Raw genomic sequence first — 27556 nt, forward strand, 5'->3', positions numbered from 1 at the left:
ATTGTCATAAATATGCAGAATTGTAGTGAATACAACACAATACACATATCTATCTATCTATCTATCTATCTATCTATCTATCTATCTATCTATCTATAAATGCATATATATATATATATATATATATATATATATATATATATATATATTAAATTGAATTCAGCATACATACACATCATTTCAAGCCAATTCATACATAACCTATAATAGAAACCCACTGATTGCATTCAATCATGACTTCGATCCAATCCCCCAACCTGAACATGCACGAGGCGACAGTGGGAAGGAAAAAACTCTCTTTTAACAGGAAGAAAACCTCCGGCAGAACCCAGCTCAGGGAGTGCAGCCATCTGCCGGACCATCATTCTGCTGCTATAATGCCCAAGAAGAGAAGTAAAAAGATCAATAAAAACAAAACAAAACAAAAAAAAAAAGACAAAAATTTTATATTGGCTTATTTGTATTTATTTGAAAAAAAAAAAAATCTTTTAACAAAGAAATCATGAAGCAAAAATCCCGGTACTCAATTTTTAATTTACGATTTCCCACCCCTAGTATGTATGTATGTGTACAAAGGTCTTGACATACTTTCCCATTTAATCCAATGGGAAAGTATCTCTAAACTTTTGACTAGTACTGTATATATAGTTGCAGTTCCACTACTTTGCAGAAGTCAGTAGAAGTATTCACCATCACTGCAAAGTAAAGTTGGATCGATTTGTAATTAATTAGATTGTAAATAAATGTTCTGCTCCAGACAGTAGCCTGAACTATAAGCTAATAACAAAAACAATGTGTTCTTGAATGTGAGTGGTGACTCATTCAAAGCCCCGGTTTAAATCCTTTTAAAATTTGTATGAAATGAAACATCTGTTCTCACACAACCATCATCCTTCATCTACCTTGGGCACAAAATAATGTAAAACTTGGAAATAAAGGGTGCTTTCTGTTCACATGCAGACAAATTTAAAACTTTTTGCATAAACAAAACTGTTTTAGAAATTGAATATTTATTAATTTTTGTCAAGGATAGTTATAAAAAAAACACTTATTATGTAATGTAAATTGTTTAATTTGTAACAGCGCAACATGGGTGAATAATTAATGAAGGCAATTATGAGAAACACAAAAACAAACGTTCAATATTCTTCTTTAAACTTTAAACTCCGGCTCTGTATTATGTCTCATTACATTTATCTGCATTTTGCATTCTGCATCTTTTTACAATGACCCTACAAGTGAAAACATTTTGTAGATAAATTGAAGAGACCAGGGTTCATCCAGTGTAGTCAGACGATGGAACCTGGTACCCTCCTGGTGATATAAAGAGGGATTAATCATTTCATCAGAAGTTTCCTCTTCAAATCCCTTCTTCAATTAAGACAATGAGCTTTAAACACTGCTTGGGCCTCTGGCTGTTGTAGCAGACTGGCTCTAATGCTTTTTATGATATTATAGTGAAGTACATGCTCTGTTGTTTTTGCATAGCCCATGTGACAGTCTGGAAATTTTTAAGCTTTATCTTTATCAGTATTTGATGTATGATGCCAATGTTTGGATGTATTTGGTACTGCTTTGCTTAAAAAGCTATATGACTATTTTGGTCCATCGATAAACATTTCCTACTGCTGATTCTTCGTAAAGCTTGATGATGTGGCGACCTGTATAGAGACTGTAATATAACTGCTAGGTATACACTGGTGCCTGTTTCAGCCAGTAATGATGTAAAATTAATCAACACATGTTCCATAAAAAAATAGATACTCTTTCTGGTACTTGAGGACAAAGTTGAATACACGGTGGCTCTGAGACTCTAAGCCTGTGTACTTGTTGTGCGTATTCGTGTGGATTGTTCTCAGGCAGCTCCATTTTCCTTTTCAAGGCTTGACCACTCGTCGATAGACATTGAGTGCGACTTATATAAGCTTAATATCCTGGTTCACCTTGATTGCAGTTATATAACTAATACTCTATGTGTATGTGTGTTTGCAGGAGAACCTTCTGCAGTCTGTGCTGCCAGTCTATATTTCCATGAAAATGAAACTGGCAATAATGGAGCGCTTGCAAGACTGTAAAGATAAAGAAGAACAACAGCGACTTGTCAAAGATAACAACTTTCACAGTCTTTATGTCAAGAGACATGAGAATGTCAGGTACAACCACGATTGCCTTAAAATATTTTCTGCTATTTATTGTTCATTTCTGCTTTTTATTGTTAGATTATGTGTTGTAGTCTTATAGAAGCGACATCTCATAGATGTGTATTATCTGTGAGATAAAACTAACATTTTTAGTTTCAATTAAGAAGCATTTTCTTTTTGTGAAAGGACAACACTGCATGCAGACCTTATTCTAGCATTATTCATGTACAACCATGGTACTTTAATGGTTTTTGGTACTACTTTGTCACATCTTGACCAGGACTGCGTACAGTTATTGATTGAATAATGAAATCTGGACTATAACACCAAATTTTTATGTCAGGACTGTAAGAGGAAATTCACTGCAATCGGGCAATCATCAACAAGGACCTTGAGCATTTTATTCTAAAGGCTACGTGAAAGTCTGAACATTTTTCCCAATATTGTCGTGAATAAACCTGAACTTAGTAATGTTAGCTAACATACCAACATCACAGCATTGACGCAGAACAGATCCAAGAGCATTTGCCACTCATAAATCTGTCATATTGGATCATTTTTACCATTTAATAAAAGATGAACATCTGTCCCCGTGACCTGCTGGGCTGTCTTTATCTTGTGGAGGATTTGTGTGAAAATCTGTTTAAACATTGCCAGAAAATGATAAAGACCCTCACGCAGCGTTGTGCTTTGTCTCAAATCATTTTAAAATGTTTCATAAGTCTTCTTTTCTTTTTTTTTTTTTGTAATTTAGGAGATCTGGATCTTCCTTCACCAAATAGAAAAGGCACAGAAAAAAAATAAATGAATAAGAATAAAGACGTTGAACAGAAAAAGCTGATTTCTCTGACCAGTTCTCGTAATGCTGGAGATTAGTGTGTCTGTTTGTTTTCAAAGCAATGACCTACATACACTGATGTGGTATGGGGGTTTCATTAATTTACCAAGTGCTGACAGATATTGGGGCAGCTTAAACTGAGTTTGGGCAGATGGCTTGCCAGCTGAATGTCTGATAAAAGTCGACTAGATACAGTGCTCACCCTGCCTAAAGTACCCTGCCTAGTACTTTTGTAGAGCAGTTTAAATATTGAAATCAAAGGGACTCTTCCTCTTGGATTACTTCTCTTTTATTTTAACCCGCCTTAAAATTTATCTTAATGAGCATTTTATTTTTAAATAGAATTTTATTTATTACATACATTAACCTAGAAGACAAAACATTTACTGTACGCACTTTAATATCCCGCCTGGTGTGTATTGAAGTACTTTTATCTACAAGAATGTAAAGACTAGACTTCAGGCCTTTCTTAACCAAGAGCCATTGTGACTGTATCAGTCATGTTTGCTGTGTTCATTTAAAGCCACAGTAAAGAGGTGTTGACTGATGACTCTTTGCCTATAATTACTCATGTCAGACTGGTGATTAGCTGTACTGGTAGTCTCATGGAGCACCTGGTCTCTTTCAGTCAGGCTGTGGAACAGTTCAGTATAGTGCAGTATCTGTGTTCCTCTGTTGGTCAGTGTACAGACAGATGTACTCAGGCCAGACGTCAGCAGTGCCAGTAATCAGCTACACTTGATGTGGAATGCTTTATTACATGTCGCACACTAAACCTAAATGCCGCACTATGGATGCTGATGTTATTATTTTTAATTCCATTTAAGCTTGAGTAGACTGATGGCTCCTTCATCATACACTAATGATTTTCTGTCAATTGTGGTTCACAAAACCAAATGATATGTGTCCTATCATGCTGTAATTGATGCTTTTGCACTTATTAAACAGCTGCTGACAGATCAGCTGATTCAGTAAGATGAGGATGATGTTCGCTGGGACTCAAGTTTCTTGACTTAGTTTTACTTCCCAGTGAAACTTGGCATTTTAAGGCAGGAAGTCAGGTGCTGTATTTGTGATGCACTGTTGCCAAACTTTCTTCTGCTTTTCATTGTGAGGAAGATCAAATAAGATATCAGTCTTTCTATCTACTTTTCTGAAGGGCAACTTTAATGAAGCATTGGCTGTGGTTCAGCATTGAACCAGGAAAGCTTGTAATCAGTCACTGATCAGGTTTACTGGAGGTTAATGAGAGATGGGTCAGGTACTTCTGCCTCGGATGCTTCATCCCAGTATTTTGCTAACAATAGTTACAGCGGTGTTTCTGGAGCTGCTTAAAAAAGCCTTTTTGCTCACAGTGTGAGGAAAACAAACAGTGTGTGCCTTATGACGCTTTATATCCTCTAGTTCACTGCACATTGGTTGATTGTTAACATCGCCTTCAAGACATCCTTGTAACTTTCTATAGTTGATTGACTATTTGAAAAAAAAAAACTAAAGCATGTAAAAGAGAAAAACAGTTGTTCTGCCAGCGTTTGTTTCCTTTATGTTGACTGCTCGTAGAGTCACACGTGATGTAAAAGTCACATGAATATATTTCATTGATTATATTCATTTTAATGTTTAAATCTGAAAGGCTCAGTGCAGTCAACTAAACCTGCTGCTGTTCTCTGTAACTCATTTGTCAATCTCTGCTCAAATTATCTGCATGTTAAATTAAAGACAATACTTTAATTTAAGCCTATTAAAAGCGGCATTTTTTTATGAGAACGTGCAGAAATATTTGCTTACGCAGCAATGCTGTGAGCAGCTTATTTTGATGGATGCTTGACCTTTTATAGGCCATGACATCTTGACATGTTTGTGTCTCACTGTTTGTTGAATTTATTTGTCAATTGTTTCTTTCAGTATTCTGTATGCTGACATTGTTGGCTTCACCCGTTTGGCCAGTGACTGTTCTCCCAAGGAGCTTGTAATTATGCTCAATGAACTGTTTGGCAAGTTCGACCAAATTGCCAAGGTGAGAAAATACCTGGAATTTCTCTGTTTTCCTGACAGCTAATCATTAAACAGCTAATCGGCATTTAACTGTTGAAGTGAGCTTTTGTGTTAGTGTTTTATCTAAAACAAGAGTTGGTTTAAGTCTTCGAGCGCTGTAACTGCTATAATCTATTTACCAGAGTAATGAAGTTCATGATAGGGAGATTGCCATTTTTAGTGTAAATATGAGCTCGGCACTTAAGTGTGACATCACACCTAACAAAGGAATTTTTTAACCCAGAAAAGTGGTGTTTTCTTGGGTAGTACATAATCTAATCCTTTTGTTTGTTTTTGTTGTTCTTTCTTTCTTTTACAGGAAAACGAATGCATGAGAATCAAGATCCTTGGCGACTGCTACTACTGTGTTTCTGGGCTGCCAGTGTCGCTGCCTAAGCACGCCAAAAATTGCGTCAAAATGGGACTGGACATGTGTGAAGCCATCAAGTGAGTAATAAATACCACAACCTTTAGTTTCTGTCAAATATAAAGTATTTAATTTCTTGTGACCAAACAAACAGCAGGGTATAGCTATATGCTGGTACATACTGGTATTTGCTGCTAGAATAGAAGGATGAATAATCACTGAGCTATTTTGATATACCATACGATTAGTGCACAATTTTATTGTCTATATTGAAATAGACAGTCAAGAAAGCCCCACACAAACATTTTCCTTTTGTATTGTTGAGGTGCCTTGCAGGAGTGTTTTACAAAGATACATAATCTATCATAAAACATGCTTTCCTGTTACTGGAAAACTCCTTTAGGCAGGTACGGGAGGCCACAGGGGTCGATATCAACATGAGAGTGGGCGTTCACTCGGGCAATGTGCTCTGCGGTGTGATTGGCCTTCGAAAGTGGCAGTTTGATGTATGGTCACATGATGTGACATTGGCCAATCATATGGAGTCAGGAGGCCTCCCCGGGTAAGCATCTCGACTGCTGTATCTGTTTTTGTTGTGTAACTCTCATGAATATTTTGGTTTCATTCTGTTATGCTCCTAAAATCAAGCTGAGTTGATGCTTTCTTTTGAACTCTTCCTCATGATGCCTACTTGTCTTGCTTGTACCGATCACTCGATGCTGTTCAGCACCACAAACCCATTTGTGTTTTGTCCAGTCGTTTTTTTAATAGAAATTTTCACAAACTAAAGGTTTTATTTCAAGACTTTACTGGGCTATAAACTGAGTTGTGCCACTGATTGATAAGAAGCTTAAACATACGATGTCAATAATTTTATTATTTGTCCAGCCGTGTCCATATCACAGAAGCAACTCTGAAGCACCTGAACAGAGCATATGAAGTGGAAGAGGGCAATGGTCACCTCAGGGACCCCTACCTTAGAGAGCTCAATGTCCAGACATACCTAGTCATTGATCCGCGGGTAAGTTCTTGTCTGCCTTGTAAAAATGCTGAAAAATAATGAAAAACACAAATTACAAACAGCTAAATCATTATAAATCATTTGAAAACCTTTAACTTAATATTTTGTAAATCATTCTCTGTGTGTGTTTGTGTGTGTGGGTGTGTGTTTCTGAGGAATTGTTTTTTCCCATAGATTAAAAATATCATACAAGATCTTACGAGTGTTCCAAAAAATCTTGTTTTACTACAAATCTCTCATATGCCACTAAAACAGTACCCCCCCACCACGACCACCACCAATACCATACTATTTTATTCTTTATAATTTAGAAAGCTCTGCAGCAATAAGCCATGTATTTAAGGAGATATGCAGCTATAATCAAATTTGTAAGACTCTTAGGCATCACCATATCTTTTACAGCAGCCTAACAACTGTTTCTTTGCCAAAGACCTTTATAATTAAGAACATTTTTAATTTAAGTAACATTTGAAAGCTTTTTGTGTTTGTTTTTATTCATGTTTAGTCCAAGGACCCATCACTAAACACCCGAAATGCACCTAAACCTCGAGTGAACGATGGTCTGAAGATGAGGGCATCTGTGCGCATGACTCGTTACCTTGAATCCTGGGGGGCTGTCAAACCTTTTGCTCATCTCCAGAACCGTGAGGGCTTCACTCCAGACAGCATTGTCAATAACGGCAAAGCACGGTTCAAGGTAAACTGACTAGACTGTAGTTATTCCTTATTTGGATGTTTATTTATTAGTTGTCATTTTGAGAGACTGTTTCCTCATATCAGCTGTTGAGGACAAATTTGATAATCAGCAGTAATGCAACTGTGTTAATGATTAAAGATTTCTTTTTTTTTCCCAAACTAAAACCCTTTATGTAGAAAAGTTAAAGGCTGTTCTCCGACATTTAAAACTAATGTATTGTCTCTGCTTAGTATTGACATTTTAAAGATATCCAACAAAGGGTGACTGGTCACAGTTTTTATCCTTTTTTGTGAGATGTTGAAGTATTTCCAATTCACAGTATAACACTTTTTTGATTTTGTTGAGTCTCCAACCAAAAAGTTATACCTTTTTATCAATGAAATTTGCCCCCAATATTTCCAGGACATTCCTTTGCGATCGCCTCCAGGCTCCAAAATCACTGACAGGTAAGACCCTTCTGAGTTACTCTCAGCTGTAAGTAGCTACCTTCGTTTACGACTGTAACATTAGCTGAAACCTTGCATGGATGTAAATGTCCTGACAGACTCACCCCAGACATAATAAACACCCAGTTACACAGTAACATCTTGATGGTCATCGCTTCAGAAGGGTAGAGGATTTTCTAGCAACATTTCCTGCTGTGACTTTCCCATCTGTTCATACAATCTAAACTCAACATCTAACCATCACATGCCATTAATTATATTATGCAATTTAGCTTATCTGGACATTTAGAAGGATGGTATAATGACTGATTATCCCATGGTCATTGCATTATTGCAGATGTTCAGCTGGATGTGGAGATTATCGTGATAATATGCACTGGGACTGCAATGACATTGTCATTTAGTTCCATTCTTGCTATGGGCTTACATATGTGACAGACAATATGTCTAAATGATAACGTAAAGAAAATGATTAGTAGATTTTTTTTTTTACAGCATTTAAAAATATATGTGAAGACCTTGAAAAAAGGAGTTTTTTCCTTCCCACTGTCGCCAGTGTGCTTGTTCAGGATGGGAGATTGAGTTGGAGCTTCTATCTCAATCTGTTGGTTTCCTTATATGGGCTTTTATGAATTTGCTTTCATTATGTGTTTTTTTCCTGTCTGTAAAGCGACTTGAGATGGCATTGCTGTGATTTGACGCTATATAAATAAAGTTGAATTGAATTGAATTGAATTGGCAGATTTAATAAATAGTAAAGTACTAAACCCTTTAACCTTTTATGCATAGTGGGCAAGTTTTTTTCTTGTATATTCATGAATGAGGATGGTATTTTTGTAAATAAACCACTTCTGTGGATGTCAGTAAGTCATCCAATATGTTTCCACTCACTGGAGAATAAATAATTATGATATTATTGAACATAATGTAATTACACAAGTTTGCCTTTGCGATAAATAGAAAAAATATAGTGATACAGCTATATTTTATTAAAAAAAAACTTACATAATGTAACTATGATTATACATTATTTTATAGATATTTTATGGAATACATTAAAATAAATCATAAATCATTACAAAATTCTAAATATCACTACTAAACAAAAAAGTATCATTGCACATGTCTGCAGAGGTAAAATACTGTATGAAAGAATGTTGCATTGTTTTTTATTAATTCATGCATGAAATGGTTAAAGAGTGTAATATATACAGTATTCTCATGGTTTTATTAAATATATATTTTAAATGAAGTAACTACGGGAATTGGGAATTCTTTATAGTTTCTTTCTACTTTCTTTCTAGTTTAAATTTTATAGTTTATTAATATATACAGACTATAATCATGCTATTGCTTGTAACTAGAGCAATTTCCTAGACATGTAATGTTGCGTTTCTTGGATATTTGTCTTAGACAATGCTACAGTTCTGCAGTTTAACTTTAACTTAAACTTGCAAAGTAGCTTAATGTAACCGGTAACTTTCTCTAGTAAGTGTAGGTCATGTGAAACTGAATCCATTAAAAGCATATTTTTTTAAGCAAGATATGGATCAATTTGAATTTTATTAGGAACCAAAGAAAAGTTTTCACGACAAAGTTTTCCTTCCTTTACAACATCCTCATAAGCTAAATGATATAAATGTTTTGGTAAATATATTTTTCTACCCTGTATTAGGTTTACGGTTTAGTTGCTTGTGTTGTTTTGCTTACCTTCATACTAGAATTTGTGAAGTAGTGACCCAGTCTAGTGGGTTGCTAGCGTTGCATAGGTGTGTTTAAGATAATCGTTGCATAACCAGAGAGTCTGTTGATAGCAGTTTCTACAAAGAGTGTGACACTACGTGCCACAGCATATAGATGTATTGGGAATGAGTGACCTCTGATAGTATTGAAAAATGACTGTGCAGAGTCTGAGCTTGAGAGAGCCTTTAACCACATTAACCCTTGCAATGGGCTACACTGAAAATGGAAACCCTGGAAACAAGTGGCCCAAATCAGATTTTCTTTTTTTTTTTTTTTTGCCCTTAAGTGACTCAAGAGAGATTCTTTCATGACAGTATGTGCAGGTCAACTCAAATGGAATCTGATATTTTAAAATCCAATCTGGGCCACTTTTGTATGTTGCTTTAAATCCGATACAGGGTCTGACCAGCAGGTCGCCCATATCGGGATCCATGCGACAGCTAAAATTAACTATTTTAGCTAACAGCTAAAATAGTAAAATTGGTGGGAAAGTTACTATGAAGGAAAGCCTCGATGGAGTTGTACAGTGGAGGGACAACTAAATTTAAGGCCCTCACATTTAAGGTGTGTAACAGGTCTTGTTATATATCTGCTGCACATCCGGGTCACTTCATGGCTGTATTTTTAAAATGGTCATATGAATAACAACACGAAAAAACGGAATCTGACAAGAAAACACTTGCAATGTGAACGTAGCCATGGAGTCATACTAGACAGGTTGTGACACGCAAGAATTCCCTTTCAACTCAGCTGTCGTTGCACTTTATTGTTTGCACAGTTGACCCATATAACATCTGGTCCTGTTTATCTACATGGATTTACAAAGAGATTACCAGTAGCTTGTCTAGTATCTTCATCTGAGTAGAAGCGTAAATAATAAGCTGTTTATTCCGTGCATGAATTACGCAAAGTGGCAGAGGATAGAATTTCAAAATGGCTGTTTAACCCTTTAAAATACTTAGACTTGCTGTGGAGCAACTATTTCATTGGACTGCTTTTAGTTAACCCTTGCTGATGGAGAAGGAGTGTTTTTGTTGCAGTACGATATGCTAGCAGAGAACAGTATGACTTCAAAGATAATTTACCATGACAACCAGTCAGGAACACATGTTTACTGAATCTAAAGTTATGATTGTTGCCTGGAAAATAAAATCTCAAATAACATAGCGTATAACACCGGTGTATACATGTACAGGTGTAGGTTCTTGCGACATCCTGCCCACTGGACTTCTGGTACCAGTGGGTTAACCCTGTTTATCCTTTTGTTAATCCCTGAATTTTACATTATAAGTCGTCATCACAGATCCCCAAACTGGTTGATGATCATGCAAAAACTTTTCTCATCAAAATTCAATAATTCCTTTGCATAACATCTTAGTCCATTTAAGGGTGGCAGGAGCTGGACCCTACGCCAGCAATCATTTGTTTAAGAATAATTTTTTTAAATAATTCAAAATAATTATTTAAGGGGTTTGTCTCAACTAACAGGTAACAGGATTTTCTTTAGTACAGCTGTGCTGCCTTTAATAATGCAAATGTTTGACATTGTTTAATGTTCTTTGCGTTTCTGCAGCATTCTTTAAAGAAACTAACAAATATTTGAAATCTGTTGACTGACGGGTGAGCAGGACTCAAACATAAGCAGTGTCAGCTTGTGTAGTGTGTGCCTAAAAGCATAGGGTTTCCACCCTGAGGTAAAGTACGTTTGTTTTATCGATGAATGTGTTAATTTTGATTAATGTATTCACGGTATACTAAAGCAGAGGTATTAGCTGGAAGTTACATCTGACACTCAGCTGACATTGAATTGACATGGAGCCTCTCAGTGTTGATGGCTTTACGTAGCATAATGTTTTATTTCTTGACTAGATGTTGCAGTTGTGATTCTCTCCCACAGAAACATTTATGTCTGTCTAGATTTTTACCGGTTTTCTTATATCTTCTTTAGAGCTTATGATATGTTTGTGTCTTACTATTGGACCCTGACAGCTTTGATGAGTCTCTTGAAGAGCCATTCTCCTTGCCCAACCCTCCGTTCAGCAACTATAAGTGAGTTGGGCTTTTGTTGCCCACCAGTTCCTCGTCCCTGTCAGTGCAGTAGTTCTCAACCTTTTGGTTTTTCATCTTGGAAAAGAAATAAAAAGAATAAAATGAATGGATGCTTAACTCCCTGCTGCTTTTAAAGAAAAGGGATGAGGAGCTTTCTTGTACATACTTTCTTTTATATGAAGTTCTCATTGCAGATTGTTTCTTTTACTGTTTTGCTTCTTTATGTTTTACAGAAATTAAAGCAAAGAACATTTATTTGGCACATTTCCTGCATAATGCAACCCAATGTAATGAAATGAAAAAGATATTCTATTATTTTGTTTTGCCGTTAAAACGGAGCCTACATTTCTTTGCAAACTAAAAAATGAGAGAACTTATAATAATATTAGTCAGCAGAATTACTACAAATCTTATCGTTCTGTGTTTTTCAACTCCTCAACATCCCCTCAAAAATTGTGCAGTGTTTTGTTCCTGAGGGTGAGAACTACTGTCTTAGTGGAGACCCTTGTTGTTTCAGCACTAACCTAAACTGTGGTCATATGTCTAACCTTTACCTCTCTGTAACAGCACAGCACGTGATCATGAAATTGCTGTAACCTCTGTTTGGTGGACTGACGCGCTCCTATTAACCTGATCACTGAGTGGGGCTTGTGCATCGCGGGGGTCTGCACATCTATCTGTCTGAGTGATTCCTTGCTGATTGATCTGGGGTTTTCTAAGCAAAGGCATGACAGAAACACTCCACCGAATCCCACAAGGAATGTCTAACACACAGCTTTATACGTCCATCACCTTCCCTTTACATAACTTTCTTTCAGGCACAAGCTGTATCTCTGTTTTTCTTACTAATGCTCTGACTGGCATTACCCAAGTTGCCTTCAAGAACAACAACAATGGGCCTGAGTAACCCAAATGGCCCCATCCAATTTTCCAACATCTGTTCCAGTCAGGTTCTGCGCTGCAAAGTCTTTCCAGCTGCCTCTTCCTAATTGTCTTCATGCTTTCTGCGACAGGATCAAATCCCAGAAGAGTAAGTTTGATGAGGAGCTGCACAACGAGATGACCACGACCATAGATGAGCTCAGCAGCAAGTAAGGCTTTACCAACCAAGTCAAGTTTCATTTAGGCCTAATTTATTAATCATTTACCAGTATATTTACTAGAATAATGTCACCAAAATTAGATTTAAATATTCAGCTCAATCCAGTCCACTTTATTAATAAAACACATCTTAAAAACAGAATGTCTTCAAAGTGTAATGATGTTATTAAAATAAGAAGAACAAGTAAAACAATGTAATATAAATAAAATACCCAATAAAATAACTAACAAGAACCAAGAAAACAAGTAGAAGACATGGAAGACCACACAACTCACACAGTGTTAAAAGCCAAAGAATAAGAGGGGCCTTTAGACGTGACTTAAAGCACTCCACTGTGGGGGTAATTTGCATGTACATAAGTTAAACCTGCTTTGAACAACCTCTGATTATGTTCTTAGTTTACACTCATCACTGCAAAAGAAGATTTTTATATAAAGTTCTACAGAATTGTTAAATTTTTTATCTTTGAGACAGCTTTCTTAATTTGTATCATTAAATAGGAAACAGAGTAACCACCATGCAGGATTTTATTACAGTTGTTTTAGGTTTTGCAGTTTTCTGTGTAGATCAGTACATCCTTTTGGTCCGGACTGAAATATCTGAATTGTAATGCAGCAGCCAAAAACAAAGGTTAATCTGCTAAAAACTCTGATAGCTATAAAATAACAAAAATAAACCATCCATGGCCCACAAATATTAATACCCTTTGCTCCATTTATTTAGTCTGTGTCCCGACAGCATCGTATGCCACAAGCTCTTTGTTTCAATGAACCTGCAGCAGCTCTGACTGTGTTTGATTGTGGGTCAGTTTAGCTCCTGTATTAATGTCCCGTGTTGCTTCTGGAGTTCATTCAGAGATCATTTTTGATTACAGATTGGCTAATATTTACTTTGCATTGATGTTTTCCCGCACAAAGTGGTTACATTTTTGCTGGATGACAATTTGAAAACAATCTATTATGTGAAGTTTATCATGTGACAAAAAAATACATACATACATACATACATATATATATATATATATGTATATATATATATATATATATATATATATATATATATATATATATATATATATATATATATATATATGTATATATATGTATATATATATATATATATATATATATGTATATATATATATATATATATATATATAGATATAGATATATATATATAAATAGATAACACTGTTAAATACTTGAATTGAAACCAATTCAAGTATTTGGTTGATTAAAAACCTTAAATCACCTCAAATTTTTCCATCCTAACTGACCCTCGTATTGTTTTCATCGATTCTTAATAATACTAATAAAAAGCTTGTTGTGATAGTACTTGTGTACTACACATCCCCCATTTTAAATTAGAGGCGGCAGATTACATGCATGTTATACCAGCTGCTGTTATGACTAGATATTTTTAATGAAACTGCCTAAAAGAGGCTTACACTTGTGGCGTTTTCTTTCTGATTTGGTTCACTATGCTACATTTGTAGGTGACACTGTAAGAGTTTCCCTCCAAAACAATAGAATTGTTAAATGATGTAAATGATGAGTGGGGCTTGGCCCCTTCGTTCCAGTTAAAGGAACTCTGAATGCTTCAGTACACCAAGAGATTTGGTATATTTCCATGTTCCTAACTTTATGGGAACAGTTTGGGGATGGTTCCTTCCTGTTCCAACATGACTGCGCACCAGGACATAAAGCAAAGCCTATAAAGACGTGGATCAGAAAGTATGGCAAGAACTTGACTGGTCTGCGTTGCCTACTGACCTCGACATGACAGAACACCTTTGGGGTGAATTGGAGGGGAGACTGCCGGCCTGGTCTTGTTCAGCATCATTGTCTGATCTCACAAATGTCCTTCTGGAAGAGTGGTCAGGAATTCCCATGAACACACTCCTAAACCTTGGGGAAAGTTGTCCCAGAAAACCTGAAGCTGTTCTAAACTTGAAAGGGCAGGCTGACGTTGTATTAAACCAGGGATCCTCATTCCTGGTCCTCCAGCAGAGACACTTGGAAAACCTGCAGGACTCCGGGCCTTGAGGACCAGGATTGACCCATGGATTAAGAAGGAGATGTTACTGAAGATCACATACATGTAAAAGCAAATGAGTGCATACTATTGTCAGTGTAGTATTATGATGTCCTTGGTTGCTAAAAAGTTTACTTTTATTCTTATCTGACCGAAGGATCCCTGAAGAATGTCTAGGCAGTCTCCCACATGTCTTCTGGTGAACATTTCTGTCGTCCATGGATTTTTTCTGACCACTCTTTTGTAAAACTCTAGTTTCACAGCTTAAAGTGGTTAAATAAATACAGCAGCCTCTGCTGTGGCGCTATCCAGCTCCTTCAGCGCAGCCTTTGTTCTGTTTAATGATGCTTGTTGACGTCGTCCTTGTCCCGTCTGTGACTCCCTCTCCAGGCAGGTTTGTTGTGATGCCATAACTTTTCAATGTGTTATTGTAGTACTCCCTTTCCCTAGCAAGAGACACGGTTGTCGTGTTGTTGCAGACCCCGAGGATCTTTTAAAACAGGTGTATTTATAACAAAAACACATGACACTTAGATTGTACACAGGTGAACCTCATTTAACGTAATTCTATAACTTCTGGAGGTAGTTTTGTTTTTGTCATTTTTAGAATAATTCATTTTTAAAATATAAATAAATAAATACTTTTACTAGCCACTGTATGATGAAAACTTGCATGTGTAAAGGCTGTCAGATCAATTTAAATGCAAAGTATCACAATTTATGATACGAAGGCGACAAGGGGTCAGGAATGAGGGCGAGGGATCAATAGTCCAAAACTACTGATCCACGTCTTTAACTTGTGTCATTAGTTGTGTCAGAGGTCTGTCACAGACAAGGAACAAATGACTCAGCTGGTCTCATTCAGGTATTTTGATACAAACAAGTTAAATCTCCAAAAGATGAGATCTTTGTAATCATGCTACACACTCCAGTTCAGCATATTCTGAAAACACTTTTCTTATCATGTCAATGATTACATTAAGTGTCAAGTGAGTAGTTGTTGATGGCCGATGTGATCCAGGGCTGATCTACACTTTAAATAAAGCACGGTGCAGATTAAGTTCCAGACACCTCAAGTGTCAGAGTGACTATGTCTTCTTTCTGTCTTTATAATGTCCTTCTCCGACTTTTGCTTTTTTTTTTTTTCTTTTCCCACAGGCAATGGTCTAAGTCTGAGGAAAGTGGCAGTTTAGCTCTGTGGTTTCCAAAGAAAGATCTGGAAAAACAGGTTGGTTTCACCTGGAGAGCTCACTAAAATCATTTATAATTTTGTATTTTCATGTCTCCACCCCTGCGATGATACTGAGCATGAGTGTGAGGTGTGTTCTGTTTTTCCTGCTCTTAGTATCGAGCCCTGGATTTGCCGATGTTCAAACACTACGTGGGTTGTGCTGCCTTCATCTTCTTCTGTATCTTCATGGTTCAGATGCTAGTCACAAACAAGTGAGTGTAATCAACAATTCCTGTTATTTAAGTCTGTCTTTTCTCACCGAGTCTACTTTCTGTTCTGAGATGTGTTGCTTTAGATACACACTGATGGGAATATTTGTACTGAAAGAAGACAGGAGGCTGATTCTGACACTCTCTGCTTTTGTCTTTGTTAGTCGACAGATGTTGGGGACGTCATTTGGAGTGTTGGTTTGTGTGTTGCTGCTGACCCTGACCATCTGCTACGCAGGTCACTTACAGGTCAGTGTGTTAAGTCTCAACTTCACACAAACACTCCTCTTTTTCAGGTGTCTTTTTTTTTCAACAACAAGGAACCCTCACAGGTAAAAACTCATCTGTTGGACTAGTGTAAAAGAGTTTTATTTTTCTATAAAAAATATTTTAAAGTCTTTTATAATTAAGACCTTGGCCCTGTCCTGCATGACAAGTACATGGCTCAAGTGTTTTGCTCTTCAGTTGTATTTCCTAAACTTCATTTTTCTTAAAGGGAAAATAAAATGTTATGTTCTTCCACTGCAGGCCACACAAAAGAACTCTGATAACACAGGTCTTGATGGAAAATTGAATTTTACTGGCCATGTGACATGGCAATAGCCTCATTTCAGCTTTCTGTCTATATTATTCCATAATAAATTCAAAACACTGTTTTGCAGTCTGCCGCTTTAATCATACTTCTGTGTTATGGAGTAAGTTTTATGCTAAAAGGAACACTGAAGTTCTTGAAAAAAACATGATGTACTTGATATATTTATATTTGTCATGTTTAAATGTAAAAATGATCAATCTGTTGAAGGAACAGTATTGAGAAAATCAGAGATTGGTCACTTTTCTGTTAATTTCCCTTGTAGCTTAATTCAGACGTGTTTGTGAAATTATTGTCCAGAGCAACAATTTGTAGCTATATGAATGAGGATAGACAGACAATCAAGTTAAATATATCAGTAAAGTCTTTAAAGAGTCATTTTCTAACAAACACAAGATGTTGCCATATCAGTTCATATTATAGTGTCGAGCGCATAGTAGTTGTACAGAACACAACAGAGGTGAGCAGGTTAAAGTGTTGGTGTTAAAAAAAGAGAAGGACTGGTGTGTTCAGCTGGAGGGTTCATTATATTAGCATTATAGCTGAGTACAGCTACAGCAAAACATGATGCTTTACTTACTGTGAGGCTAAAATGCAATCACTTTGTATGTCCATCTAAAGGAACAGAAAATACTGACATATGGTCAGAGAGCAGAAGTGCAGCTCAAAGCTTTTAATGACGTTTGTTCCTTCGTTTGGCTTATACAGATAAAAAAAACAACTTATATGAGAATATTTTAGACAATATTGTTCTTTTATTAATTTATTTAAGTTATGGATGAGTTAGGTTTGTCTAATCAGCTGATCACACGTTAAACTGGAAGCACTCGGTGAGTGCAGACCTCAGCCAAGCTGCTCATTTCCATCCACATGGTGAAGAATCCTTTTATAAATTCCTGTGTCCACAATTCCCTCCTGATCATTCTTAAACTTTAATGGAACCACCAAAACCCATTCTCAGAAAAGAAAAAAAAAAAGATCTGAACAGTACTTTTTGTGTAAGTTGCTCACAAACAGACAGATAAACACCCGCCACTACTGTGCTTGTCTGTCTGTTAATGGGACTTTTTCTGGTCAGGCTTGTGCCATGTTGAAGGTGATACATATTTTACTGGGTTTGACCTTGTCAGGAAATTATGGAAAAAACCACAATGTTCCTTCAGACACTGACATCTTCAGCTGTCACCAACTTAATGTAGAGCAGCGCATGTCTGAAGGAGGCTTCAAATGTCCACAGCTTAAACATGCAGGACAAACATTTTACAATGGGCAAGTGGCTGGTAAGTAAAGGGTAAACTTTATTTGAGTGATGTGTACATAGTCTAAGTGTTTCACTTTGCCAGAATTAGCCTGTGTGAAAATGGACACATGTCCCAGAAGCTTACACCCTCTCAGGCTACCGTACCTGACTGGCATGGCAGATGACAACTAAGATTCAGTCTTTCCAGATTCAGACACAATCTTACTCTGGAAGTAGTCGACTGTGAGTCATTCACACACCTCGAAGTGATACACAGAAGTCACATGCTCCTCGCACATGTTTAGATCTGTCTTTTCTCCCTTTTCTAACCTCACCTCTCTTGATCCTCTGCAGCGCCTGTTTCCAGAGAAGCTGTCAAGGTGTCAGTGGCTACCAGCTGTATCAGAGGCGGTGGTTAAACGACCATGTGTGCGCCTTCCTCTGGCAACCATCACTACTACGGTCATCATTATCTTGGCACTGTTCAACCTGGTAAGACTGAACTCACAATTTGAGTGTGAAGAGAAGGCCCTTATGTCAGCTACTATTTCTAGCCAGGCTACGCTTCATAGATGCCACGCCAGACTTCAAAGGACATTGTACAGTGGTCACTTGTCAGTCAAACTGTTTTTCAACACCCCACAGTGCTTTGTACCGACAGATGACGATAAGGATGGGGCTGACCTCTTCTATTTGCCTGTGAGTAAATGATTTAACTAAAAATGAGAATATAATTATAGATGAAGTGTATAATTACAGTGTATAAATGTAGTCTTACATTTTCATGCATAGTATACTCTAAAATCCAACCCACCCACTCCTCATACTCAAAGGGTTTATTGCTTAAAATAAACATTTATTAATCATAACAACAACCTAACTTACAGCAATGTAGATTTAGCTGGAAACAATACTTAAATGGTTCTTATTTGTGCTTACAGCTGGAGGATTTTATGATATAAATTGTTCTATAACTCAATTTTATTGGTAATTCTTAAGAATATTTACACACTATATAGGAGTTCATTGGCTAACCTGTTACTTGTGCACAGATCTGAATCCATTTCTATCCCCTCCCTGTCCCACAGTACTCTGTATACTGCTGTATCCTGTCGCTCATAGCATGCGGAGTCTTTCTCAGGGTGAGTTTTGAGCTGAAAGTGCTCTTCCTCACCGTGGCCTCCACAGCATACTACGTCATCATCCTCAGCACCAAGAAGGACCTCTTTGTGGTCTATGGAAACTCTGTTGGTGCTCAGATCAACGGCAGCTACAACTACAGCAGGTGGGAGCAGAATGCAGACATCTTCCCTATCTGCTAAATAAAAATACAAATACAAATCTCTTTTTACAACCATTCAAATCCATTTCACATTTACAAGCTTCCTTCTTTGGACAGATTTTTTTTTTTTGTTGTTGCAGTATGATCAAACTTAACTTATAAACACAAACTATAAAATGAATTATTAGCAAACCTCCATTTATAGCTGCAAAATGTTAATGACTATATATTTAGCCCATAAGTTTACTCTGGCTATTATTTAACTCTGATATTAATATGCAATCTTAAGCAAATCATTTTTTCTATTGCATGTTTTAAGAATTGCTTATTCTTACCATCACAGTGCAACAACTATCAGCTCATAACATACCGTGTATTTCATGTAATGATTTTCCTGCAGTGCACCAGTCCAGCTAAGTATGTGCAATGTTAAGTTCTGGTGATGGAACACACCGTACCCATCTGTTTAACTATTTTTATGCCATCGTATGAATGACAAGTGGTATTTAGTGGAACAGCCGATGCAGCAGTACTTAACCCTTTAAGATCCTATTCTACCATTTGGTAGAGGTAAATTTTGCAGTGACTTGGATGAATTTCTTTAAAAAAAAAGTGTAAATAAACCTGCCTGAGCATCTCTACCAATTGGTGTGGATATGTAAAACCCAAGCTAAGTGTTTGTTACACTACTGTTTCAAATTTCACAATTTTACAATTAATAATAATCACTTCTTTTTTCGGGCTGCACGGTGGCGCAGTGGTTAGCACTATGGCCTCACAGCAAGAAGGTTGCTGGTTCAATCCTTGGCTGGTTTGGTCAGTGGCCTTTCTGTGTGGAGTTTGCATGTTCTCCCCCCGTGTATGCGTGGGTTCTCTCCAGGTACTCCGGCTTCCTCCCACCATCCAAAGACATGCATGATAGGTTAATTGGTCACTCTAAATTGCCCCTAGGAGTGAGTGTGAGCGTGAGTGTGGTTGTTCATCTCTCTGTGTGTGGCCCTGCGATGGACTGGCAAGCTGTCCAGGGTGTACCCTGCCTGTCACCCAAAGCCAGCTGGGATAGGCTCCAGCTTCCCTGAATGGAATAAGCGGTTCAGAAAATGAATGAACTTCTTTTTTCTAACATCTCGACCATTTTCTGTTTGTTCTTGTCCAAAACAACCAGAAAAACACAGGGAAACATTTTTCTCTGGCCTTTTTGTTGAATGTTCATGTATTGAATATGTAATTTTGTGTAAAATCAAGCTATTTTTTTGTTTGTTCTGCAGTGGTGAAGATGAATTCATGACAATCCTGAGTTGTTTAGGGCTGGTAAAACACCCCCAGGTTATGAGCTGCATATACATCACGCTGTTCCTCGTTACCATGCTCATCATCTCACAACAGGTATTGAGTTTCTGCCACTTTTCTCATTAAATGTCTTTCTCGTTTTTATGCCTCACATTCCAAGCAGATAAAATGAATATATTAACATCCATTATACCAATTTATTTTGTTGCCTGTAAGTTCACTGCCTGTCTGTCCCACAGAATGAGTACTGCTTCCGCCAGGACTTTTTGCTGAAGTACAAGAACCACACAGAGCAGGATGAGATTGAGACGAGGGAGAACCTGAACCGCCTGCTGTTGGAAAACGTGCTGCCAGCCCACGTGGCAGCTCTGTTTGTTGGAGAGAATAAGAAGAATGAGGTGAGATTTCTACAGGTTTTGGTTGAATCCCTCGTGCTAACACGCCATCTGGTTGCTAGGAACTGACTGATTATAGATGAGGAGTGATTGAAATAAAGTAAAAATAGTAAATCACCAAACACATACTACAAGACTTAATAGTTTCACATCAAACAAAATGCTGCGTTCACTGCCTTGTATATGAGTGATTGCTGACAAAGAGTCAGTTGTTTTACATTTCTGTGATAAAAGAAAAAAAGGAAGCTATGTTTTAGGATTTTGATCATTTATTTCCCACAGTATGTTCGTGTGAATTTTAAGATCTATGATCATATTTAAAATATGCTGAAGACATTCTAATGTCATCAGGTCCAATAAGCTCAGAGACACATGATACAGCATCCATTTGGAGTGCCAACTGGGGGGTGGGGGGGTGTTATCCGGTTACTGCTTCATATAATGCTATTGCCATTGTGGAAAATGACACTGGGAATCATACTGGACATATTTCCGAGCTCACTCTTTGTCTAAAGGGGCTTTATGTGCTAATGCCTTCCAATGTCTCATGCATAAATTAATGAATCATTTTAAATGTTTTTTTTTGTGATTCAATTGAAAACTGTTCATTATGTTTTTAGTTCGGACTCAGAAACTAATAGATTATAATATGAATATAACAAAAATGGTTCTTTTTTCTACAACAGGACCTCTACTATCAGTCCTATGACTGTGTGTGTGTGATGTTCGCCTCGGTGCCGGATTTCAAAGAATTTTACACGGAGTGTGATATTAACAAGGAAGGCCTGGAATGCCTGAGGCTCCTCAACGAGATCATCGCCGACTTTGACGAGGTCAGGAGGAGAAAATGGGAAGGGTTTCCACTCAAGTAGTTGTCTGAGAGAGAACACGTTTCAGAAGTTAACCACGAGGGACCACTGTGTGCTTAATATCTGCCGGAAAAAACATAACCAATGATGACCCAAGATAAAATTTCCACATGCATGCATTGCTCAGTTTGTTTTCCTCTTACCTTACAGCTGCTGTCCAAACCAAAGTTCAGTGGTGTGGAGAAGATCAAGACAATTGGCAGCACTTACATGGCTGCTGCAGGGCTTAGTGGGACGCCTGGTCAGGAGAACAATCAGGTGGGTTGGTTTGTGGGGTCAGACTGGGGTCAGACCAATTGTTTCAAAGAAGACCTAACCACACTTCATTAATTTAAAAGAAACTATGTATGCATCAGTGATGCTGTGCTGACTCGTAACGTGAGTCTGCGTTCTTTCAGGACAGAGAAAGGCAGCCAGCCCAGATAGGGATCATGGTGGAGTTTGCCATCGCTATGATGGGAAAGTTGGATGGCATCAACAGACATTCCTTCAACAGCTTCAGGCTTCGTGTGGGTGAGTGTGCTCAGCTGTTTGGATGGCTCAACATAAACCTTTCATTGAAAGAATACAGCTTCGCACTTCATTCTGTCTCCGTTAAGGCTGGCACAATGACTCCACTGGTTTCCTTGGTTACGCTGTACATGATTGTCTATTGGGTGCTCCTGCAGTCTGAGCGGTAGCTTTCACTGACATGCAGTTATTATGTTGTTGCAGACTGTCACCTGTAGTCAAAGCTAAACCATCTTCTCCATAGTGAACTTGTCTTTATAATTATTTTGCCTCAACATCTGACTGACATCTTTGACTATTAAGAATAAATTGCCATCAGTTATGTCAAATCAAATCAGACTTTATTTATAAAGCACTTGCCATTCAGTCAGCAACACAAAGTGCTTTACATAATAAAAACAAGTTCTGCATATCAAGCTTTTACACTACAGCTGCACAAAATATCGTTTGAACATCGGCATCACCATGTACATCTGTTCAGTTGTTACATCGCACATCCTGCTGTGTAGGAGCCAAAGGAACTTGATGTTCTCATCAATTTCAAGGGTACCTGGCACACAGGTTTGTTTATTTCCAATGGCAATGAACAAACCTGCATGATAAAACACACATTGTAGAACGAAACATGTTTGTGGAACTTACAATAAAACATTACCAGAATAACTCTCAATTACAGAAAAAACTGTACTTCTAACATTCACAAGAAGAGGTGAGATCATAGCAGGTTAATTGTCAACAAGATGGCAGGAGTGCTGCATAAAGTACTATTTATATATACATTCATTCATTCATTTTCCGAACCGCTTATTCCAATTCAGGGTCGCGGGGAAGCTGGAGCCTATCCCAGCCGGCTTTGGGCGACAGGCAGGGTACACCCTGGACAGCTCGCCAGTCCATCGCAGGGCTTTATATATACATGTCTGTGTAAAATTCTTGCATTTTCATGTCACAATATATACAGTATAACAGGATTAGGAAAAAAAAATTTTTTTCCCTTCTTTACCCACTAAAGTATTTCACATAGCAATTAAAAAACAAACCACATTACACATAAGACACAATCAAACATATTCAACACAAACATGAACTCCCATCCCTAGTTTCTGTCTCTGAACTGAATGTAGAAATACAATTGTTCCCTGAACTAAACATCTTGCCTGCTGTTTGATGCAGAGACGATCCTCTGAGAATGTGGGAAACCTCGTCTCTGTTGTGTCTGCAGTCCAGACAGCTGATTCTAAACGCACTTCTTGGATCCAAGCTTTTGTGAAAACATTTACATTATTTGGGAGATAAAAACGTACATAAACACTGAAATATCTCACAGAGTGGTAAAAGTTTTCCATCCCAGACTGCTGACTCTATGGCTCTGCCTTAGGACTTCACAACTTGGCCACAAAATATACCGAAGGTTTCACTGGAGATGTTTTCTAGATTTTGTTTGTAATTCTTCTCAGGCCTCGTTCTCCACATTAGAAGTCAGGTTTGGTGGAGTTTAGCTGGAGTGTTGCTCACATCCCATCATGAATTTCCCAGGCATCGACAGAATAATAATGTTTCAAGGAATTAGTTTCTGATTTCTTATGTTTGCTATGGAAATACAACAGACTTTTCTCAGAGATTCCTGGTGCTGTAATTCATCCTAAGATGCTTTGGTTCTTTAGTGTGTTTTGTTTTCAATTTTATAAACTGCTTCAAATGAAAACTTGCCGAATGTCATTCCTGACTCACATTTTCTCTTTAATGACCTACATTTACTTATATTGCAGTTTTTGTATTCGTTTATCAAGCACTCAGCTGTTTTTGACCCCAGTTTGCTTTAAAATTCAAAGTTGTAAACTAAAAAAGGCTTATTGGGTTTTTTTTCTTTTCTAAAGTATTTTTTTTCCTTTTGAACAATAATCGAATGACAATAAATTTATGTATCATGAAGAGCCGACAAATATCAAAAATACTGACTTTTTATTGTGTATTAAATTTTATCTGCTTATTATTCTTTCAGCAGTCACAACCCCTCAGTGTCACTTTTAAACACTTTTGATGTTCTTTAGATATACTTAAACGTATGATTTTTTACTTGAAACAACAAACTTTTAAGCGTGACTTTAAAGGAATTAGAGCTTAATTTTAGAAGCGTTTTTCATTCAGGAATTTTTTCTGTCCTGACCACACAAAGATATGTTTTAGATTTAATTCTCTCCCACAGATTGCAGTAAAAAGCTTATGATTAATGTTACTGTAGGTCTAAATCCGATTATTTTTTACCATTTACGGTGTTTATATGGAGAAAAGTTTAATTTATCACGTATGCCACTTATAATTTGTTAATAATGTCGAGAAGTAGTTGTAGTAGTAGCTGTCTTATTACCTCATAGAAACCGGGTATGTATGTATGTGTAAATGGTTGAAAACTGTGTTCTTCATATTTAAGGTAGACATGCTTAGTGGCCTTAGTGGTTCAGATTTACACTTCATCCTTTCTGAGTTGTCACACATGATACTTAAAGATAAAACACATGACGAAAACACACTTGCTTTTCTTGCTTTGTTTATTTTTCTTCAGGAATTAATCACGGACCAGTGATAGCTGGTGTGATCGGTGCAAGAAAACCCCAGTATGATATCTGGGGGAACACAGTCAATGTAGCCAGCAGAATGGAGAGCACTGGGGAACTGGGAAAGATCCAGGTACATTCAGTACAGACCAATTGTCTTTGAATTATTGGTCTCTAAATTCCTTTCTAGTTTTGCCTTGTAAATCGGCACACAGCTCTATATTAAATGCTTGACTCAAGATTTAATTTATTGTGTCATTAAGAGCTACAAAAACTAGCTTCACATCTACATCTCCTGGTACTTCTGGTTTTCATTCCCACTAGTGGATTAAAACTAAAGCTCAAGCTTTGATTAAATATGCAAACTACTTGTAGAAATATTGCTACTATATTTTGCCGTTACAACTAATTTTGCTGTAAGAAAGACTACACCCCCCCCAAAAAAAACCCAAAAACATCTGTTCCACGTTTTTAGTTAAAATTGTGCATCTTTGCGCTGCTACTCTGCCTCTTTGCTTTACTTCCAGGTAACAGAAGAAACGTCCGGCGTGCTGCAGAACCTGGGCTACTCCTGTGAGTGTCGAGGCCTCATAGATGTCAAGGGGAAAGGCGAGCTGAAAACTTTCTTTGTGTGTACTGACATGAGCAAGCAGCAAGGAATGGGGCTGAGCTGAGGTCCACTGGTCAGAGCCAACACAACTGGAGACAGACTCATGTACGCAAGTCAAACGTTTACAGACTCCTGCACATCACAAGTCTGACTTTAATGCAACTGTGAGATGTTACTGAAAGAAAACGGATTTGGAGGAACTGTTACATCACTGTGTGGCAGATGTCATTTTGGACCTTTAAGTCAGTGTGTAACCACCGTGTTTTACTATTCACACACATTGACGTCCAGTGATGTGTTACTTTTCTACTGTTTTTCTGTTTCTTAACTCATTGTGATGTAAAAGATTAAGTATTACCTTAAAGCCAAATATAGTTTGTTTTTGAAGATGTCTATGGTCCTTTAAAAGATCAACATTTGAAAATCATCTTTTCTTTTCCTGTTTATAAAGCAGCTGATGCTTCACACTGTTACTGGATGATGTCCAGTCCAATATAATGTGTTTAAACTGGGCTGTTTCAGTGTGTGGAGAAAAACCAATGAGGAAATCTTCTTGTTAGCTTACACAGAATAAAATGTAGTTGTATTCTAGTAAAGTTCAAATTTTTATGCTGCTGCTGGTGAGGAATTGGGATCCGTTTAAGCTGTTCCACATTAATTCATTATGACTTTTTTAAAATATAAAACATAACAAGACAACCATGTGTTAAAGAATTTACAATTTACATATCAGTAACTTTATTTTAGAGAAAATAAGCCAACAAATGACCTCAATACAGCCAGATGTTCCGGTCTTCTCTCTGCAAAATAATACTAGAAAGATGGACAGCAGTCTAAGGTTTTTCTGTCATTGTTACCCTGTTTCACTGTACAGTTCACCCCAGACTGTTTGGAAATGGCCTTAAGTCTCTTCCCAAACTTGCCAAACTTGATGAATATTTTTAATCTGTTGTATTTAATTAGCAAAAAAATGCTAAAAAAAAAAAACAAAAACCAAATGCTCTTATCAGAATACAGTACATGTCGTCTTGTTTTTTCATCTAAAGTTGCATTTCCATCATTTTAAAACATAATAAGGACCAGATATTTACTCCATCTGGAAATGTAAAATACAAGAACTGGAAAGTCTTTTCTTTTTTCACGTGACTGTAAATACAGAGTTATAGAAGGAAATGGAAAGGTTTGCTTGCTGAATGTATTCCATCTGTTTATCCTGCTCAGATTAAAAAAAAACTATTTTGTTGTTTGGCTGCCCGCTTCAATATGTGCTGCAACAGGTGAAATCTACGATGCATGTCTTTAATGTGATCCAACAACCTGTGTGCTGTGAATGTTTTTCTGGCTCCAGCTCAAGATTTCCTCCTGAACTGATCCGGATCATTCTGTGTGCCTCGAACTTGATTTGTCTTGTTGCCTTATCATCCGAGACAAACGTCTTGTCCATAATTATAACAATAAGAACAATGTAATGGTCTTTCTGTGAATAAATGTGACACTGACTTTTGTACATTTACTTTATGTAATAAATGTTTTCTTAAGTCTGGTTCATTCATATGCAAAGTTTGCATTAAAAAAAAAAAAAAAAAAGATTTATTGATTGGAAATCATACAAATGTCACACAAACAGAACATTTTGTACAAAACTTAAGTTACTGAACTGAATTAGAGGTTGGAGCATCATTTTACAGCAACGAATGGAACCGCATCCGGGCTGGTGGACGACGTCTCCATTGGCTCACTCGTTTCCTGCACTAAAAACATGGAAAGCATGTTCAATCAGTCAATCTATCAAAGTTTATTTCAATAGCACTTTTCATACAAAAGTATCACAAAGTGCTTTACAGGATAAAAAGCAAAGCTAAAACAAAACAAGGTTTAAAACTCGCCTCCACGTACAAAAACACCCAAAGTTGAATACACACTCACTCCCACACCCTCAGGTAAACATTAGACCCAACACCAGGCTCAGTGGACTATGAGGAAGCGATATCTTAGGGATGCATCCACACCAGGACAGTAATCATGACTACAGAAGCCATCGCCGCAAGACTCACCCAGTCCATGGCAGGTATGGGCGCCCACCACTACCCATTAGGACAGTGGAGGACACCACCAACCCACCACGACAATGGCAATCTCCACAGCAGTGACATTATGAACATCTTAACTAAACAACATTCCTGTAAGATACTTTCAGAGAAGCCTCTCTGTACGGCGAGGTGTTTTACCTGTCGTCAGGTCTATAAGCGCTTCAGCAGGTAGAGCGATGCCCATAGCCTTCCTGATGCCGTAAATACTGCT

The 27556-nt window shown here is 37.3% G+C and overlaps 2 protein-coding genes across 3 annotated transcripts in view; one reads left to right on the plus strand and one right to left on the minus strand.

The window, feature by feature from the left end:
• Positions 1-26798, plus strand: part of adcy7 (adenylate cyclase 7) — a gene marked incomplete at its 5' end in the record, with an annotated part of 32543 nt that extends 5745 nt beyond the window's left edge. The window contains 22 exons of the mRNA XM_079243571.1: positions 1993-2153; positions 4885-4996; positions 5333-5460; positions 5784-5942; positions 6269-6401; positions 6907-7098; positions 7501-7544; positions 11277-11336; positions 12350-12427; positions 15631-15700; positions 15818-15915; positions 16077-16161; positions 18099-18236; positions 18390-18443; positions 18833-19029; positions 20295-20412; positions 20556-20714; positions 21398-21544; positions 21731-21838; positions 21979-22093; positions 24654-24778; positions 25173-26798. Of these exons, the coding sequence (XP_079099697.1) occupies positions 1993-2153; positions 4885-4996; positions 5333-5460; positions 5784-5942; positions 6269-6401; positions 6907-7098; positions 7501-7544; positions 11277-11336; positions 12350-12427; positions 15631-15700; positions 15818-15915; positions 16077-16161; positions 18099-18236; positions 18390-18443; positions 18833-19029; positions 20295-20412; positions 20556-20714; positions 21398-21544; positions 21731-21838; positions 21979-22093; positions 24654-24778; positions 25173-25319 (2628 nt within the window). The 3' untranslated portion in view covers positions 25320-26798. The remainder of the gene's footprint in view (positions 1-1992; positions 2154-4884; positions 4997-5332; positions 5461-5783; positions 5943-6268; positions 6402-6906; positions 7099-7500; positions 7545-11276; positions 11337-12349; positions 12428-15630; positions 15701-15817; positions 15916-16076; positions 16162-18098; positions 18237-18389; positions 18444-18832; positions 19030-20294; positions 20413-20555; positions 20715-21397; positions 21545-21730; positions 21839-21978; positions 22094-24653; positions 24779-25172) is intronic.
• brd7 (bromodomain containing 7) overlaps positions 26795-27556 on the minus strand; it is a 10767-nt gene continuing 10005 nt past the window's right edge. For both annotated transcript variants that reach the window (XM_079243582.1, XM_079243581.1), the window contains exons 16-17: positions 27484-27556; positions 26795-27006 (exon numbers count right to left, since the gene is read on the minus strand). The exon at positions 27484-27556 is cut by the window's right edge and continues 59 nt beyond it. In XM_079243582.1, the coding sequence (XP_079099708.1) occupies positions 26933-27006; positions 27484-27556 (147 nt within the window). In that variant the 3' untranslated portion in view covers positions 26795-26932. The remainder of the gene's footprint in view (positions 27007-27483) is intronic.

Source organism: Telmatherina bonti (genome assembly GCF_933228915.1).
Source record: "Telmatherina bonti genome assembly, chromosome: 1".
In the NCBI taxonomy this organism is placed as follows: Eukaryota; Metazoa; Chordata; class Actinopteri; order Atheriniformes; family Telmatherinidae; genus Telmatherina; species Telmatherina bonti.